At 60.4% G+C, this 14,523-nt stretch overlaps 2 protein-coding genes across 6 annotated transcripts in view; both read right to left on the reverse strand.

Moving 5' to 3' along the window:
* Positions 1-854: 854 nt before the first annotated feature.
* STIM1 (stromal interaction molecule 1) overlaps positions 855-14,523 on the reverse strand; it is an 89,631-nt gene continuing 75,962 nt past the window's right edge. For 4 of the 5 annotated variants that reach the window (XM_059840232.1, XM_059840230.1, XM_059840234.1 and 1 more), the window contains one exon: positions 855-3,971. In XM_059840232.1, coding sequence (XP_059696215.1) covers positions 3,422-3,971 — 550 coding nt within the window. In that variant the 3' untranslated portion in view covers positions 855-3,421. The remainder of the gene's footprint in view (positions 3,972-14,523) is intronic. The other variant, XM_059840237.1, reaches the window with a different exon arrangement.
* On the reverse strand, positions 6,286-11,324 carry LOC132339730 (ribonucleoside-diphosphate reductase large subunit-like). Its single transcript, XM_059870178.1, has 6 exons — positions 11,177-11,324; positions 9,948-10,036; positions 8,276-8,453; positions 7,722-7,822; positions 7,070-7,129; positions 6,286-6,342 (listed from the first exon to the last, which is right to left on the reverse strand). Exons 1-6 carry the CDS (start codon positions 11,193-11,195, stop codon positions 6,286-6,288), a joined length of 504 nt encoding a protein of 167 aa, XP_059726161.1. The 5' UTR covers positions 11,196-11,324.

Raw genomic sequence — 14,523 nt, forward strand, 5'->3', positions numbered from 1 at the left:
CTGTTTGTCCTGGACACGTCCTGCAGCTCAGAGGTGACTCTGGGGCATGCTGGGAGCAGGACCCAATTTGGGAAGGACCTTGGGACACTGAGCACATCCAGAGGGGACAGCAGGGCTGGAGAGGGGCTGGGAACACAAACCCTGAGAGGGAGCCCTGAGGGAGCTGGGGGTGCTCAGCCTGCAGAAAAGGAGACCCAGGGGTGCCCCCATCACTCTCACAGCTCCTGAAAGGTGCCTGTGCTCACCTGGGGCTGGGCTCTGTCTCCAGCAGCACTGACACAGCCAGAGCACACAGCCTGGAGCTGCACCCAGGGAAATGCAGGTTGGAGAGCAGGGAAAAGGTTTTACCAGCAAGGGGGAGAAAGTTCTGGCCTGGCTGCCCGGGGAGGTGGTGGAGTCCCCATCCCTGGGTGTGTTTGACAAAGCCTGGAGGTGGCACTGGGTGCCAGGGCTCAGCTGGGCTGTTGGGGCTGGGCTGGACTCCATGGGCTTGGAGGTCTCTTCCAACCCAGGGGTTCTGGGAATTCTGTGACCCACTGCCCATGGAGCTGTCCCATCTCCTGAAGCAGTTTGGGGGTGACTGTCCCTGTCCCTGCCTGTCCCTGTCCCAGCTGCCAGCAGTGTCCTCATGGCAGTGGCAGTCCCAGGATGTCCCCAGCATTGATCCACTGTGCCTGTGGATCCAATTCCCACAGGAGAGGATGATGGCAGGGCCCTGGTGCAGGGGGGAGCCAGAGTGTCCGTCTGTCCCCACTGACCTGGCCAGGAACACATCCCCAGCTGGCACCAGTGCCCCGACCCCACTGTGCTGGAAGCCTGGCAAGGGCTGCAAGAAGAGAGCAGCAGCCATGGGCTCGTAAAATAGACTACATGCTTTATTGGATTGAAAAGTTTTATGAAATGACAAAAAACAAAAAACAAAAACCACCTTAAATCAAGAATTGGCAGATGTGTCAACAGTTGGATCCCCAACCCCTTCTCCAGAAGCATCCACAGGTCTCTGCCACCACAAGCAGCTCTGGCCCCGACCCCGCTGGCCCCGCTCCTGGGGGCCCTGCCTGTGACAGCAGGGTGCCCACAAATCGGGGTGCCCACAGATTGGGGTACCCATAAATCAGGGTGCCCACAGATTGGGGTACCCATAAATTGGGGTGCCCACAAATCAGGGTGCCCACGGAATCAGGATGCCCATGTACTGGAGTGCCCATAAATCGGGGTGCCCATAGCATTGGGGTGCCCACAAATCAGGGTGCCCACAGAATCGGGGTGCCCAGGCAGCAGCCCTGTTGTGGGGCCGAGCGCATCCCCCCACCCCCAGGGAAATGCAGGCACTTAAAGTCATTGAGAGGAATTTTTCACTTATCCCAAAGCAACAGTGAAATCATTTAACTCCCGCCTACGGAACAAAAAACACCTTTGTAGCCCTTCCTGAATTGTCAAGACACAAATATATTACTCTGGCATAAAGCAAGGCCCCGGGGGCTCTCGGCCTCCTCTTCCTCCTCCTCCCCCCATGGTGCATTCTCCTCTGCCTCGGCAGGAGCAGCCCCCTGCCCACCCCCAAGGATGTGTGGGACGATGGTCTGGGGATGGAGGGGGTGCTGAGGACAGGGACCCCCGGCTGGGGGGTCATGTGGTGCCAGGGAGCGCCTCGAGTGGGCTGGGAAGTGGTGTGGGGGTTTCCCTGGCAGCCCCAGGGCTGGGGGATGCTCCTGGAGGAGCTGGGAAAGGGGAGCAAGGGATGGGGCAGGGCTCATCCCTTGGGACAGGCCAGGCCCTCGCAGGGAGTGGGACTCAGCCACAGCTGCTGCCCTCAGTAGGGACTCCACAGTGGCTGGGGCTGTGCTGGGGCCACGCCGAGGTGAGCCGGGGGCTGTGAGCAGCAGGATGTGACCCACAATGTGCTGAGGGAGGACAGGAGAGCCCCTAGGAGTGGCTCAGGATGGACTGAGCCCCAGGTCAGGCTGGTACAGCTGGGGACACTGCGGCGTGTGGCCTCAGGGCAAGGGGGACACTGCCTGTGTGAGCCCCCTGAGTCCCTCGGGGTGGGGCACAGAGCCCCCAGGAGCCGGCCTCCTCTAGGGGAGGACTCTGTCATGGTCCTGCCCCCCAGGCACAGCCTGTCCCCTGCCCTGGAGAGCCCCGCTGTGTCCTGGTCCCTCCCTCTGGCCCTGCCCAGGCACGACAGGGAACAATGGACAGGGGACCTGCTCCTGGGAGCCCTCTCCTCTCTGTGTGGATGTGGCAGCTGGACCGGGCTCTGCACCAACACCCCTCGGGATGGCCCTTCCCTCACTGTCCCTGTCAGCAGGGCTCTTCCATCACTGTCCCTGTCAGCAGGGCTCTCCCCTCACTGTCCCTGTCAGCAGGGCTCTCCCCTCACTGTGCCTGTCACCAGGGGCCCTTCCCTCACTGTGCCTGTCAGCAGGGCTCTTCCATCACTGTCCCTGTCACCAGGGGCCCTTCCCTCACTGTCCCTGTCACCAGGGGCCCTTCCATCACTGTCCCTGTCAGCAGGGCCCTTCTCTCACTGTCCCTGTCACCAGGGCTCTCCCCTCACTGTCCCTGTCACCAGGGGCCCTTCCATCACTGTCCCTGTCAGCAGGGCCCTTCCCTCACTGTCCCTGTCAGCAGGGCTCTCCCCTCACTGTCCCTGTCACCAGGGCCCTCAGCCGGGTCCCTGGCACAGCGGGTTCGGAGCAGTGCAGGGCACCAGGAAGGGTCCCCGGGGAAGTACAGCCGGGGATGGGCGTGGGCCCCTCCCGCCCCGCGTCCCGACCTTCCCAAGCACCGGGCAGAGCGGTGCGGGGACAGCCCCGTCCCCGCGGCCCCCAGCGGCCGTGGGCACCGGGAGCACACAAGTACCGGCAAGGGCAGAGTCCTCCCCTGCTCCTGCGCAGCGAGAGCTGCTCGGAGGGGATCCCCTTCCCAGGGGCGCAGCCAGGGGCCGGGCTGGGAAAGTGACTCGGAGAAATGAGGGAGAACCGCTGCGACCGGAGTCACCCCAGGGGCAGCGCGGAGCGGCCGGCGCCGCCCCGGCCCGCCCTCAGCCTGTGCAAAAGTCGGAGGAGGCAGGAAAACAAATTAATAACAACAATAAAAAATAAAATAAAAAAAAAATAAAACCACATTGAAACCAAACCCAAAGGCCGCGTGGCTGAGCAGAGCAGGAGTAACTGGAAGCCATGCACAGCAAAGCCGGGACCGCAGCGGTCGGAGGGAGGGCAGGGGCGGCTCTTCTCGCGGGGAGCCGGCGGCGTCGCGCTTCTCGTCTCGGAGATGAGGAAATAAATAAGTTTAAATAGCTCCTCCCGTGCCGGCGCCGGGGTGACTCGGGGTGCGGGGGGTGCCGGGGCCGCGCTGCGTTCCCGGTGCACGGCCGGCCCCGGGCCCGGCGGGACGCGTCCGGGGGTCTCCCCCCCTACTTCTTGGGCTTCTTGAAGATCTTTAGGGGGAACTTTTTCTTGCTCTGGCCGAGGTCAACCTCGTCGCCCGTCAGGCTGCTGTCCTCGTCCCCCGGACTCTTCTTGGCGGCCAGCTGCGGGATGCGGGTGTTCCTGGCGCCGCTGGGCCGGCAGTCAGAGATGGGGGAGGGGGTGTCGGGGTCGGTGGAGCTGGGGCTGTGCGACCGGGACGAATCCGAGTGGCTGGGCTTGCCGGCCGTCGGGTGGCTGATCTCCCCCAGGCTGGAGGACTTCTCCATGCCGTGGTTCACCGTCATCATCTTCTTCATCACCATGGGGCTCTCGGGCAGCCGCTCCTGCAAAGCCGCCAGGGCGGAGGGCTCCCCGTGCCGGCTGCCGCCGTTGGGGGTGGGCGCGCCGGGGCCCGGGGGCCCGGGGACAGCCTCCTCCATGGACCTGGTCAGCAGCGTGGGCCGGGCAGCCAGCAGCTTGGGCGCCGAGCTGGGGATACGCTGGTGGTCGCTCAGGTGCGGGATGGAGGAGTCGGAGTCGCAGCGAGTTAAATCTCTGCGGTGGAGAGCGCCGAGAGAGAGGGGTCAGTGCCGGCCCGGCCCGGCCCGGCCCCGCACACACGGATGGCAGCAGCGGCTGAGGGGACCCCAATGACCCCGAGAGAGGCTGGCACTGAGCCCCTGCCCACCCGGCCCCGGCTCTGCCCCTCTCTGTGCCCCAGGGTGGGGGATCCCCGGGCCGGGGGCTCACCCCGAGCAGCTGGAGGGAGAGAGGACACAGAACCGGGAAGGGATCCATCCCTCCCCACGGATCCCAGGGGGATCCCTCAGTCTGTGATGGGATCCATCCCTCCCCATGAATCTCAGGGGATCCCTCAGTCTGGGACGGGATCCATCCCTCCCCATGAATCTCAGGGGATCCCTCAGTCTGTGATGGGATCCATCCCTCCCCATGGATCTCAGGGGATCCCTCAGTCCAGAACGGGATCCATCCCTCCCCATGGATCCCAGCTGGCCCCAAGCCCAGTGTCCCCCCAGATTCCCCGAGGGTCCCTCAGCCCTTGCCACATCCGTGTGTGCACCCGCGCCCCCCGAGCCCCCCACCCCTGCCCCGAGCCCGGCTCAGCTGGTGCCAAGCTCTAATCCCGGCGGGAGGAATTAGAGCTTGGCCGTGCCCACACGAAGCCATGCCCAGCCCCGCCGCTGCACGTGGTTTGTGCCCGGCCTGTGCCTACCGGTGACGGCCAACGGGGCTCCGGGAGCCCCTCTGCAGAGTGGGAGGCAGGAGGACGAGGGAAATGACAAGTCACAGCTCGCTCCTCCCGGCTGGATGCTGCTGGCCCCCCTCCCCGGGACCCCTGCGCAGGTGCCGGGCCAGGGGCTCCAGTGCTGCCCACGGACCCCAGGGCAGGGGCGGAGCTGCCCCCCGGGCAGTGGGATGGGTGAGGGTCCCCGGCCCTGCCCACGCACAGGAGGGAGCAGCGGAATGGGAGGCAAATGGAAACAAAAGGAGCGAGGGGAAGAGAAGCGAGAGGGGGTGGGAAGAGATGGGAGGTGCTGACCTGTCCCTCGCCCTGGAGCACCCCTGATCTCTGCTCCTGGCACAGACCCTGCACATGGGTCACCAAACCCACTTGGCACTGCACAGAGCCTCCAGATCATCTCCTAAGGTACCACCATCACCACTGGCCTGGAGGAAGCCAAAGAGACCGGCAAGACAAGGGAAAACCTCCTCAACAGAGCTGGAGACATCGAAGCAGAACTGCAGAGATGTTCAGGAATCCCAGAATGGTTTGGGTGAGAAGGAACCAGGAGGACCACCCAGTGCCACCCCTGCCATGGCAGGGACACCTCCCACTGTGCCAGGCTGCTCCAGCCCCAGTGTCCAGCCTGGCCTTGGGCACTGCCAGGGATCCAGGGGCAGCCACAGCTGCTCTGGGCACCCTGGGCCAGGGCCTGCCCACCCTGCCAGGGAACAATTCCTCATTGCCAAGATCCCATTAACCCTGCCTCCCTTCAGCCTAAAGCCATTCCCGGGTGCTGTCCCTGCATCCCCTGGGAATTGTCTCTCTCCAGCTTTCCTGGGGCTCCTCCAGGCCCTGCAAGGCCACCCTGAGCTCAGCCCAAAGCTTCTCCTGTGCAGGTGAGCAATGCCAGCTGTGCCAGCCTTTCCTCCCAGCAGAGCTGCTCCAGCCCTCTGCCCATCCTGGAGCCTCCTCTGGGCTCTCTGCAGTAGCTCCAGCTCCTCCAGGGCTGGGGCAGCTCTGCAGGTGGGAAATCACCTGAGGGGACACAATCCCAATCCCTCTCCTGCTGCCCACACTGGAATGTGCCCAGGGCACAGAGCTTTTGGGATGCCAAGGCACATGGCTGGGGCATGCCCAGCCCCTCAGCCACCAAGCAAACCCAGAAGGTCAGGGAGGAAGACTCCTTGTGACAGTCACAGGGTCACAGCAGCAAGCTCCAAATGCTGCAGTGGGACAACTAGGAGCCAGCGTTTTCATGGAATCACGGAGTGATAGGCCTTGGAAGGAACTTGAGTTCTCCAGCCCAACTCCTGCTCAGAGAGCACCAGGCCTGTTTATTCAGGACTGCATCCCATCAGGCTTTGAAAAACTCAAGGAACAATCTGCTCCAATGCTCAGCTGCTCTCATGGAGGAGGGAACCCCCCCCACCTGTACTGACAGTTAAATTCAAACAAATATGCAGTCCAGAATCCAGTTATGTTTCAGCTTTATGATATTATAATTAATCTCTGACCCTTCTGGTGTCCCAGGATATCCAAGCCAATGGCCTGCATCACTGGCAGCACAGTACCTAAACTTAGCTTTAATTTAAGTTAACTTAAATTTTTAAGAAGTGCTCAGCACTAGGAACAGCCATTACCTTTGGAGTTGATTTTCAGCAAGTAGGAGCGTTCCAGAGTCTTTAAAAGAGAGGATGGCTTTTAGCAAACAGGCAGACTTTAATTTTTTAAAAAACCCTGTTAACTCCAAACTCAACCATCTCCACACCCCTCATCCCACTCTTCACCACCCTTGCACTCTGCTGCTCCTCTCTTTATTAGCTTAATTAGGTGCTAAATGACTGAAAACACACAATTCCACGGGAAGATTCCAACACTGCTTTGGATTACAGAGTGTGGAGCACAGCAGGAGGTTCCACACTGTCCTGAACCCACAGGAGCTCTCTGCCCAGAGCCCTAAACCTGAGCCAGACCCAAACCACAGCAGTACAGCTGAGCTGGGTGTGGGGGCAGCAGAGCAGCCCCTGGGGTGCTGAGGGGAGACATTCCAGCAGCACAGGGAGGATAAATGTGTGGGACGACACCCTGAGAGAACTGCTGCACTGAACAATGGCAAAAGCAAAAATCCCTTCCTTGGCTAATAGAGGATTAGAATATTTCCTTTAGGAATGGCATCCAACAACACTGACTGGGATCTGCTGTGAAACCCAGCCCAACAGTTAAAATATTCCAGCAGCAAGAAAACTCTGTGGCTCATCCCACTGGGCAGCTGCTTAGTGCAGGCCCCCTTCATCTTCACAGCCCCACTGATGTTCCACCCCCTCCTGTGCCCCTCCTTGCCCCGTCCAGATGATTCCACAAGCATTCCCCTCCTTCCCAACAGACCCAGGAGCAATGTGCTCTTTACCTTAAAGCCAAAGTAGTTGTAGGAGAAGTCTCTGTCGTAGATGATGGCAGAGTTCAGGCGCTGGCAGGAAATAACAAAATTGACTTTTACAAGGTGTAACAATGTTATTTATACCTGTTGGCATCCCTGGCCCCAAAGCTCCCGTGTGTGAGGGGCACCAGAGCACAGGAATGAAGCAGGAACAGCACTTCCCTCAAAACAACAAAAGCACAGCTTCAACAACCTTTTTTCACTCAGTTTTTGGCTGAATTTACTGAAATCTGATTGGACAACAAGAAACAAAACACAGAACCAAAGGACAAAAGGAACTTCCCAGTCAGAACACAGACCTGGAAACTGAGCCCAAATCTCTTCTCTCCCTTCTGTGCTGCCTCACTTTGCTCCAGCACAAGGTACTTCTCAAATTAATAACTTGTGCTGATCATGGCAGTGGGAACATCCAAGAAACTAAATTTTACTACAAAAACATCCATAGAAGAAGAAAACTCCTACATCCCATCTTACACTCTCCACTCATGTCCTGCACTGGTTTCTGTGTTGTTTTTTTACCTTAAAACAAACATGGTTTGCTTAAAAAATAAGAAAAGCGAATTATATAAGTTTTCAACATTCAGTGCAATTGTTCTGAAGTTAAAAGAACCACAGTACTTACATCTTTGTTGGCCAGAACTATGTCCAGAGTCTCTTTCGAGATCATAGGGGAGTGCTTCCCGTTGTGAGGGTTGATGTAGGTGTAGAGATCCTCCATCACATCTGCAGGGAAAGGGATGTGAGCAGGACATATCCAGCCCTGTTCTGTCACTGCGTGGCACTGGGACTCAGGGATGGGCAAGGCAGGAAAGGCCTTGGAAATAACCCCCCCAGCCCCTGAAACACACAGCTGCTCTTCTGCAGCTCAGCACTGCCAACCTGAACAACCCCCTTCTAAAAAATTCTGTCAAAACCCCACTGTAAAAAGTTGCAAATGGGGAGGAAGGTGGGTACAACCTGATCTCAATCCATCACATTTTTCACCATGCCATTTCTACAACTACTTTTCACAAGCCAGGCAATTCCATTTGCCTTGGGAAACTCGTGGGTTTCATCTCCACGGCATTTCCAGCCAGCCTGGGCCCTCAGGAGCTCCCACTTGAGAGATTTCCCTATTTCTGTGCTCCAGACCTCTCGCTCTGTCTCTCCCCCCAGCAGCTGGAGGCGTTCACCCACCACTGAAGACTTTCTTGGTCTCCTTGTGCAGGTTGGACACGGCGATGCGGGCGGCCAGGATGGCGTAGTCGGGGTGCTTGGTGGTCAGCGTGGCCGCGGTCTCTGCGGCCAGAGTGTCCAGCTCCACCGTGGTGACCCCGCTGTAGAGCCCCTGGATCACCTTCATGGTGATCTGTGCCTGCAGGAGGGAAAGGCCCGAGCTCAGGGAGCCCCAGAGCTCTGGGTCAGATGGATCCAGTGCCCACAGCACCATGAGCTGTGCGGGGGGAGAGCCAACTGGAACAGAGACTGGGAATGCTCCTGGACACGGACTGGGGACAAGGATGGAGGGACAGGAGCCAGGGAATGGCTCCCAGTGCCAGAGGGCAGGGCTGGGTGGGATCTTGGCAATGAGGAATTGCTCCTTGGCAGGGTGGGCAGGCCCTGGCCCAGGGTGCCCAGAGCAGCTGGGGCTGCCCCTGGATCCCTGGCAGTGCCCAAGGCCAGGCTGGACACTGGGGCTGGAGCAGCCTGGCACAGTGGGAGGTGTCCCTGCCATGGCAGGGGTGGCACTGGGTGGCTTTGAAAGCTCATTCCAACCCAAACCCTGCTGGGACTCTGTAAGACTGGCTTCCAGGCAATAGGATTGACTGGTCTCTACTGAACCTCTGTGAACTGTTGCTATTTTTGCACAACTCGTGGGTTTACAGCCTTGCAGGGAGCATTAGCACAGGGTTTGGGAGGGGCACTGCTGGCCTGGGAAGCTTCTGGCACAAGCAGACCCAAGTGCCAAAGGAGAACCTGAGCTCCAGGGAAAGAGGTCACACACGACTGCAGAATAAATAAGAATTCAGGGGCACAAGGAGGCAGGAGGACTCAGAATTTCACTTCTGTCCTCAGCATCAACTCCTAGTCACTACAGGCAAGTCAGGGCACTTCATGCTGTGATCACCAAGTCACCAGTGACCTCCTCCTGCCATCCATCCCAAAGACTTTTGGGTACAGGACCAATGGCAACTGTTTGATGGGTGGAATTTCAGACAGGAGAATGGATCGTGAGAACTTAGGAGATAGAAGAGCCTTAACTGGCAACTCCAAATGGCTACACTGGGTCTGAAGCCTGCATAAAAATCTCACAGACACCAGTGGATCCAATGGGGAGTCATCCTGGGCACAGGCTTTGGAAGGAGAAGCCCCCATAAGTGGGATCAATGCCCACCCCAAATCAGCTCAGAAAACCAAGCAGGGATGTGGCAATGGCAGGGAATTCTATCCTGCTGTTTGACCAGGAGGTGATCCAGAGCTACTTCCATGTGGCATTGCTCCAGCTTTGCAGACTGACACTGGGAGCAACCTACCAAATCCAAAATATGGGAACTGGAGCAACAAAACTTGTTTTTTAACTAAAAGGGGCTCAACGGATTCCCCAAGGTTTGAGGAGAAAGCAGGGAAAGAGGATTTTCCCCTCCACAGTCTCTGCACCTGGGAAGCAAAACCCCTCAGAGCACAAACAATTGCAACAAACCCATTCTGGATGCGTCTGCCAAGAGTTCAGGGAACCACAGAACATCCTGAGCAGGAGAGGACCCCCAGGAATCCCAAACCCAACCCAGGACACCCCGGGAACTCCTGCCCGGGTTCCCACCCCGCTCCTGCCCAGGAGAGGTGGGGTCAGGCAGGGGATGGCACTCACGGGATCCACAAAGTCGACATTGAGGCCATAGCAGAGCTTCTGGATGCGTGAGGTGATCTTGTCAAACATGACCCGCTCCTGGCGCCCATCTGGGACACACACACATGGACCAGCCCAGTGAGAGCCAGTCCAGAACAGAGCAGCCCAGTGAGAGCCAGTCCAGAACAGAGCAGCCCAGTGAGAGCCAGTCCAGAACAGAGCAGCCCAGTGAGAACCAGTCCAGCACAGAGCAATCCTGCTCCCTCACACCAGGGCAGCCCAGTGAGAGCCAGTCCAGAACACAGCACACAGAGTAGCCCCGGTAAGAACCAGTTCAGCACAGAACAGCCCTGCCCAGGCTCACCAGTGCTGCACCAGTAAGAACCAGCCAGCACAGAGCACCCCAGTGATGCCTCAGTAAGAATGAGTTCAGAACAGAACACCCCAGTGCAGCCCCAGTAAGAACCAGTTCAGCACAGAACACCCCTGCCCAGCCCCTCCCGTGGGGGAATTCGGGGTGGGAATCACCAGGGAGTGGGGTGGAGTGCTTGGGTGGGGTACAAGGAAAGGGAAGGCTCCCCCTCCACCCCAAGAATTCCCACCTAAAACTGCACCAACCCAATTCCCAGGGTGGGGACCCAGCTGAGGGTCACCCCCCACCTCAGCCTGGGGACCCCTCCCCTGGCCCAGCACCCCTGGGACCAAAAGAGGGGGAGACCAACCCAAAGCTCCTGCCATGGGACCCACACCAGAGGAGAGGTCTCACCCCTCACTCTGGGCTCCCCCAAAGGAGAGGGGAGCCCATCTCCTCCCACCAGGTGCCATCAGGGCTGAGGGGACCCCGTGCTCCCATGGAGGAGAGGGGGGCACCCTCTCTGCTCTCTGTACTGCCATGATGGGGACCCCCAAAGCCAAGGGGGTCACACCACCCCCTCACACCATGTGCCATAAGGTACCCCCAAAGCTGAGGGGGACCCATCCCTCACGTGCCATGAGGGACCCTTCCAAAATGGGGGGCTCCCCATCTGCTTACCTTGGGTGCCACACAACGGCCCCCCAAAGCAGAGGGAACCCCAGAATGGGGCAGGGATTCGCCTTCAGGTGCCACGAGGGACCCCTAAGGCCGAGGGGTCCTGTGCCCACCCCCTGGGTAGGACAGAGCCCCCCATCCCCGACACTCGGTACCCCCAGGGCAGCGGGGCGCTCCCTCCCCGGCCCGCCGGCACCCCCGGGGCGGGGGGAGCGCTCACCCCGCTTCACGACGTGCATGGTGGCGGCGGGTTCCCCTCAGTGCCCCTCAGTCCCTCTCGGTTCCCCTCAGTCCCTCTCGGTGTCTCCGCGCCCGCCGCTTCCCGCGCCCGCCGCACGCGCCCCGCCCCGCTGAGGCGGCCGCCGCCATCTTGCCTGCGGGCACGGCTCCCTGCCCGGCCCCTTCCTGCACCGCCCGGCTCCCAGCGCTGCCTGTGGCCGCGGGCGGACACCGACCCCGGCCCTCATCCCGATATATTCCCCGTTTTTCCCCCGGGAATCGCCGCCCCGCCGGGGAACACCGCGGATCCCGCCCGCTTCAAAGATGGCGGTACCAGGGCTCCCCCCCCTACTCGCCGGGGAGGAGCTGGAGGGACGCGACGGGGCTGAGGGCGCCAAAGACAGAGCCCGCCGAGGGACAAAACAGCTCGTCCTGAAACGCCAAAACATTAACTATGTTAAATTTAATTGCCCTGAAGGGTAATTAAAGGCCCAGGTGTGAAATGTGTGATTAAACTTTGGGTCCCGCTGCCCAGGGAGGTGGTGGGGTCCTCGTCCCTGGAGGTGTCCAAGGAATAACTGCACAGGAACAATCTGAGGCTCTGCTGTGGAATGGGCCCAGGGCACAGGAGCAGCGGGGAAGGAGCTGAAATTACAGAAAGTTCTCTCCCAAAAGCAGCAAAGCTGCACCTGCAGAGCCTCCAGCCCTGGGACACCAACAGCAGGAGCAGCTGGAGACAGCCCAGAGGGGCCATGGGGCTGGAGCCAGGCTGGGAGAGCTGGGGGTGCTCACCTGCACAGGAGAAGGCTCCAGGGAGAGCTCAGAGCCCCTGGCAGGGCCTGAAGGGGCTCCAGGAGAGCTGCAGAGGGACTGGGGACAAGGATGGAGGGACAGGAGCCAGGGAATGGCTCCCAGTGCCAGAGGGCAGGGCTGGGTGGGATCTTGGCGATGAGGAATTGTTCCCTGGCAGGGTGGGCAGGCCCTGGCACAGGTGCCCAGAGCAGCTGGGGCTGCCCCTGGATCCCTGGCAGTGCCCAAGGCCAGGCTGGACACTGGGGCTGGAGCAGCCTGGCACAGTGGGAGGTGTCCCTGCCATGGCAGGGCTGGCACTGGGTGGGATTTAGGGTCCCTCCCAGGCCAAACCATTCCATGGATCTGCAGGTCCTGTGAGGGCTCAGGGCAGCAGCACCGAAGCCCTGCTGAGGCTCCTGTGCAGAACCCAGCCCCAAACACCATCAGCTCCTCCCCAACCCCACTCTGAGTGTCCCTGTGGCACTGGGGAGCCCAGGCTGGCAGGGAACACCTCCTGTCTGTGGTTTGCAGCCTGTGAGGTGCCCCTTCCCCATGCTGGGGGGAGCAGGAGGCGCAGCCAAATGAGGCACCACACCAGAAATGTTGGGGTTTGCTCCATGACAGGACAAGGAATCATCAACAGGTCAGTTACCCTTGGGCTGAGGCTGATCCTGAGGGGCTCAGAGAGACATCGCAGGGCTCAAAGCGGCTGGAAATTCAGTTTTTTATTGCTTGTGGATGGGCCTCTGTCCCTTCTGAGGTGAGGGTGTTGGTTCAGATTCCAAGTTCAGATTCCAAGCCAGATACCCCACTGGGGGTTCCTCAGCCCCCAGGGTGGGTGGGAAGGTGCCCAATGCCCCAGGTGAGCCTGGTCCTGCTCAGAGAGAGCCCCCCCACCCCCCCCGAAAGATGGGACACAGAATGGAACTGATCAGGAAAGGGGAATGAAGCTGGGCTGGTGTCTCTGTTTCATTGGAAAAGGGCCTACAGAAGGAAAATAATCCCAAATGGCATTTTGGGCTGGCTGGAGCCTGAGCTGCACTTACAGATGTTTGCCCTTCAGTTCTCCTCTGAGTTTTGCTCCCCTGCTCTGAAAGCAGGAGTAGGTGGAGCAGCAGGCTCCTTTCTGAGGTGTCTGCAGAGGAAAGGAAACCCTGGGCACTGCCCCAGGATGGCTCCCACGGGAGGGCCCCGGGCAGGAACCAGAGCCATGGCACCACCTCTGAGCCCTGCCAGGAGCCCTGGGCCTTGCTCCCACAGCGAAGTGGAGACGTTATCACTGCCCAAACTCCCTGCCAGGAGGGCTGGGGACAGAGCCATTGCCACAGGCAGGGCAGGGACACGCCGGTGCCACCACCCCAGAGGTGTCCCGAGCCCTGCCCGGGTGTCCCGAGCCCTGCCTGGGATGTGCTGAGCACTGCCCGTGTGTGCTGAGCCCTGCCCGGCTGTGCTGAGCCCGCGGGAGATCCCCGGGATGCCCGCGTGGAGGCAGCCGGCCCTAATGAGTGTTAATGAGCGCTAATGAGCGCCAGGCTAAGGAGGAGCCCCGCCAGGGTCTGCGGGGTTTGCATGACCCCCAAGGCTGTGGGGAGCTTTGCCCCGGGAGAGGCCGGGCTCGGAGGGCTGGGGAAATACTGATTTTGCCCTGGAAAATGTGCTTTTGTGCTTTCAGTGTAAACACGGGCAGCGGGGGCTGCAGGGAGCGGGGTCTGCCCCCAGGAGGGTGTGCTGAGACAGGGGGTGTGCCCATGGGCATGGCAGGGCACTGGAGAGGGAACACCGGGCTCTGCCGGGGCACGGGATGGCTGCTGCTGCCCCTGTGCCATCCTCCCGTGGGATGGCTGCTGCCCTGTGCCATCATCCCGTGGGATGGCTGTACCCCCTGTGCCATCATCCCGTGGGATGGCTGCTGCTGCCCTGTGCCATCATCCCGTGGGATGGCTGTACCCCCTGTGCCATCATCCCGTGGGATGGCTGCTGCCCTGTGCCATCATCCCGTGGGATGGCTGCTGCTGCCCCTGTGCCATCATCCCGTGGGATGGCTGCTGCTGCCCTGTGCCATCATCCCATGGGATGGCTGCTGCCCTGTGCCATCATCCCGTGGGATGGCTGTACCCCCTGTGCCATCATCCCATGGGATGGCTGCTGCTGCCCTGTGCCATCGTCCCGTGGGATGGCTGTACCCCCTGTGCCATCATCCCGTGGGATGGCTGTACCCCCTGTGCCATCACCTCATGGGATGGCTGCTGCCTGCCCCTTTGCCATCGCTGTCCCTCAGCCCGGCTGATGCCACCCACGGATCCCTCTGTTTGTCCTGGACACGTCCTGCAGCTCAGAGGTGACTCTGGGGCATGCTGGGAGCAGGACCCAATTTGGGAAGGACCTTGGGACACTGAGCACATCCAGAGGGGACAGCAGGGCTGGAGAGGGGCTGGGAACACAAACCCTGAGAGGGAGCCCTGAGGGAGCTGGGGGTGCTCAGCCTGCAGAAAAGGAGACCCAGGGGTGCCCCCATCACTCTCACAGCTCCTGAAAGGTGCCTGTGCTCACCTGGGG

This window comes from Haemorhous mexicanus, chromosome 2, assembly GCF_027477595.1.
Source record: "Haemorhous mexicanus isolate bHaeMex1 chromosome 2, bHaeMex1.pri, whole genome shotgun sequence".
Lineage (NCBI taxonomy): Eukaryota > Metazoa > Chordata > Aves > Passeriformes > Fringillidae > Haemorhous > Haemorhous mexicanus.

Bases quoted from the DNA above. Each gene is read 5' to 3' on its own strand.
- LOC132339730 (XM_059870178.1), bottom strand. The intron at 8,454-9,947 runs GTGAGTGCCATC...TCCCTCCTGCAG, and splicing joins ATGTCGACTTTGTGGATCCC to GCACAGATCACCATGAAGGT. The intron at 6,343-7,069 runs GTAAAGAGCACA...TCTCTTTTAAAG, and splicing joins ACAACTACTTTGGCTTTAAG to ACTCTGGAACGCTCCTACTT.